This window comes from Penaeus monodon, chromosome 32 (genome assembly GCF_015228065.2).
Source record: "Penaeus monodon isolate SGIC_2016 chromosome 32, NSTDA_Pmon_1, whole genome shotgun sequence".
NCBI lineage: Eukaryota > Metazoa > Arthropoda > Malacostraca > Decapoda > Penaeidae > Penaeus > Penaeus monodon.
In genome coordinates, this window is record NC_051417.1 from 6,375,001 (window position 1) to 6,376,687 (window position 1,687).

The 1,687-nt window shown below is 54.5% G+C and overlaps 1 protein-coding gene across 1 annotated transcript in view; it reads left to right on the top strand.

Annotated features, from left to right (window-relative positions):
- Positions 1-1,019: 1,019 nt before the first annotated feature.
- Positions 1,020-1,687, top strand: part of LOC119593392 (Krueppel-like factor 13) — a gene marked incomplete at its 3' end in the record, with an annotated part of 64,105 nt that continues 63,437 nt past the window's right edge. The window contains 1 exon segment of the mRNA XM_037942322.1: positions 1,020-1,687. Coding sequence (XP_037798250.1) covers positions 1,207-1,687 — 481 coding nt within the window.

The window sequence follows — 1,687 nt, forward strand, 5'->3', positions numbered from 1 at the left end:
GGGAAGAAAAGGAGGAAGAGAAAAGGGAAATAAGTGGCTGGGACGGTAAGTGGGAGGAGGAGGAGGGCGCGCGGAGGCCAGCATGAAGGAGGGGGGGGAGAGGGCAAGGTGATGCTGGTGCGAGACAGACGCCTACTTCCTGGCCTGGGGCTGGCTACGACTGTGGTGGTTCCAGGCCGTCGACCTCCCTTTGTCCATCTTAAAGGTGAATTCTCCTCTTGGTATGGGTCTCCGGATGAAGGTAGGAAACGGGAAAATATATACGCTGGTGTCATGTCCTTCTCAACTCGTGGAATGAGTCAAAGGGGCCAGTGGCGCTCGTACCAGCGGGCGGCACGAGACGGGGGAGGGAAAGGCGACCACTCAAGAGCGCTTTTAATTCTCGCTCGCTTCTCTTTTCTTTAACCAAGAAACATTTTCCCGCCTTCAAAATGCAACTGCAGGCACACCCTATGCTCTTCCTCCGCCCCTCAACATCCGAGATCATGCGCATGTAGAAAACCCCCAGCGCTTGCGATAGAGACTCGTTGGAAATCCCATGGCCAAGTGACCACGTTTCTCTGTGTCCAACACGCGGCCTTCCCCGTCCCAGCAGCACACAAGGGAGGCTTGCAGATGGCCATCCACGCTGCCCGCGCAATGGTACGGACACAAAGTTAAATCCTCGTGGTTCTCTTTGGTTAGACTGGTACCAGTGGTATTCCTCGGAATTTCTTCTCGGGTCGTCTGAGGGGATTTGGTTTCTCTCTTGTAAGATGTAGAATTCTGGGAGTATTGTGGGGGAAATGGTATTAAAGTCTACTTGTTAAAACTTTTCGTTACCTTAGCAAAGTACGTTGCGAAGTAGAGTTGGCGATTCGGGATTTAAGATCAGTTTTGGTCTGGGATGCTGCGTCGCTAATGGTAGTAATATCTTATGGATATTATCATCCAGAATCCCTAGGACATCGTATACAGATTTTTGTTTTCATATGACTCATTCCTTAGGGAGATAAAATAGATAAAAAGGACAACTGGCATCTGACCTCCGCGGGCACATGGTGCGTCGCGACGATCAGCTGATACACGTGAAGCAGCAGTTCAGCGTGGAACGTTGGTGAGTGAAGACGTACGGCACACTCTCTCTCCCGCGAGCGTGGCCTAAGAAATTCAGTGTGGTGATCGTAATACAAAGGTGAAATTGATATTGACCAAGTTCTTTTTTATATGCCTGTGAACACGATGGCAAGTTTGACTCTCGAGGAAGACTTAAACGCAGCCGCCTGCCTAGTTGCCATGAAGGGCGGCGGAAGGCTGAGTCCGTGGGCGGCGCCAGAAACCAACAGCCAACGCCCACGTCTTCAAGTAAAAACTCACCTACCACTGCAACGGCCATTCCATGACCCACCACCTACCCACACGCCCGCACCAAGCCCCGAACACTCTCCTTCAGTCGAATTCACACACCACGCCTTCCCCCTGTCGCCCGACCACATGTACCAGCCGCCCACCCCGCCCACCCCTCCGTCGCCGCCCACTCCCATCCTGGAGGATCATTCCTACTGCCCGTCGGCGATGGAGGCGTGCGACGCCAGCCCCGACCACTCGGTGTACCTGATCGCCCGCATCCTGGCCGACCTGAAGCGCGTGCAGCAGGATCGGGTGGACGTCCGCGAGAAGGCGCCGGAGTCCCTGCCGCCCACCGCCG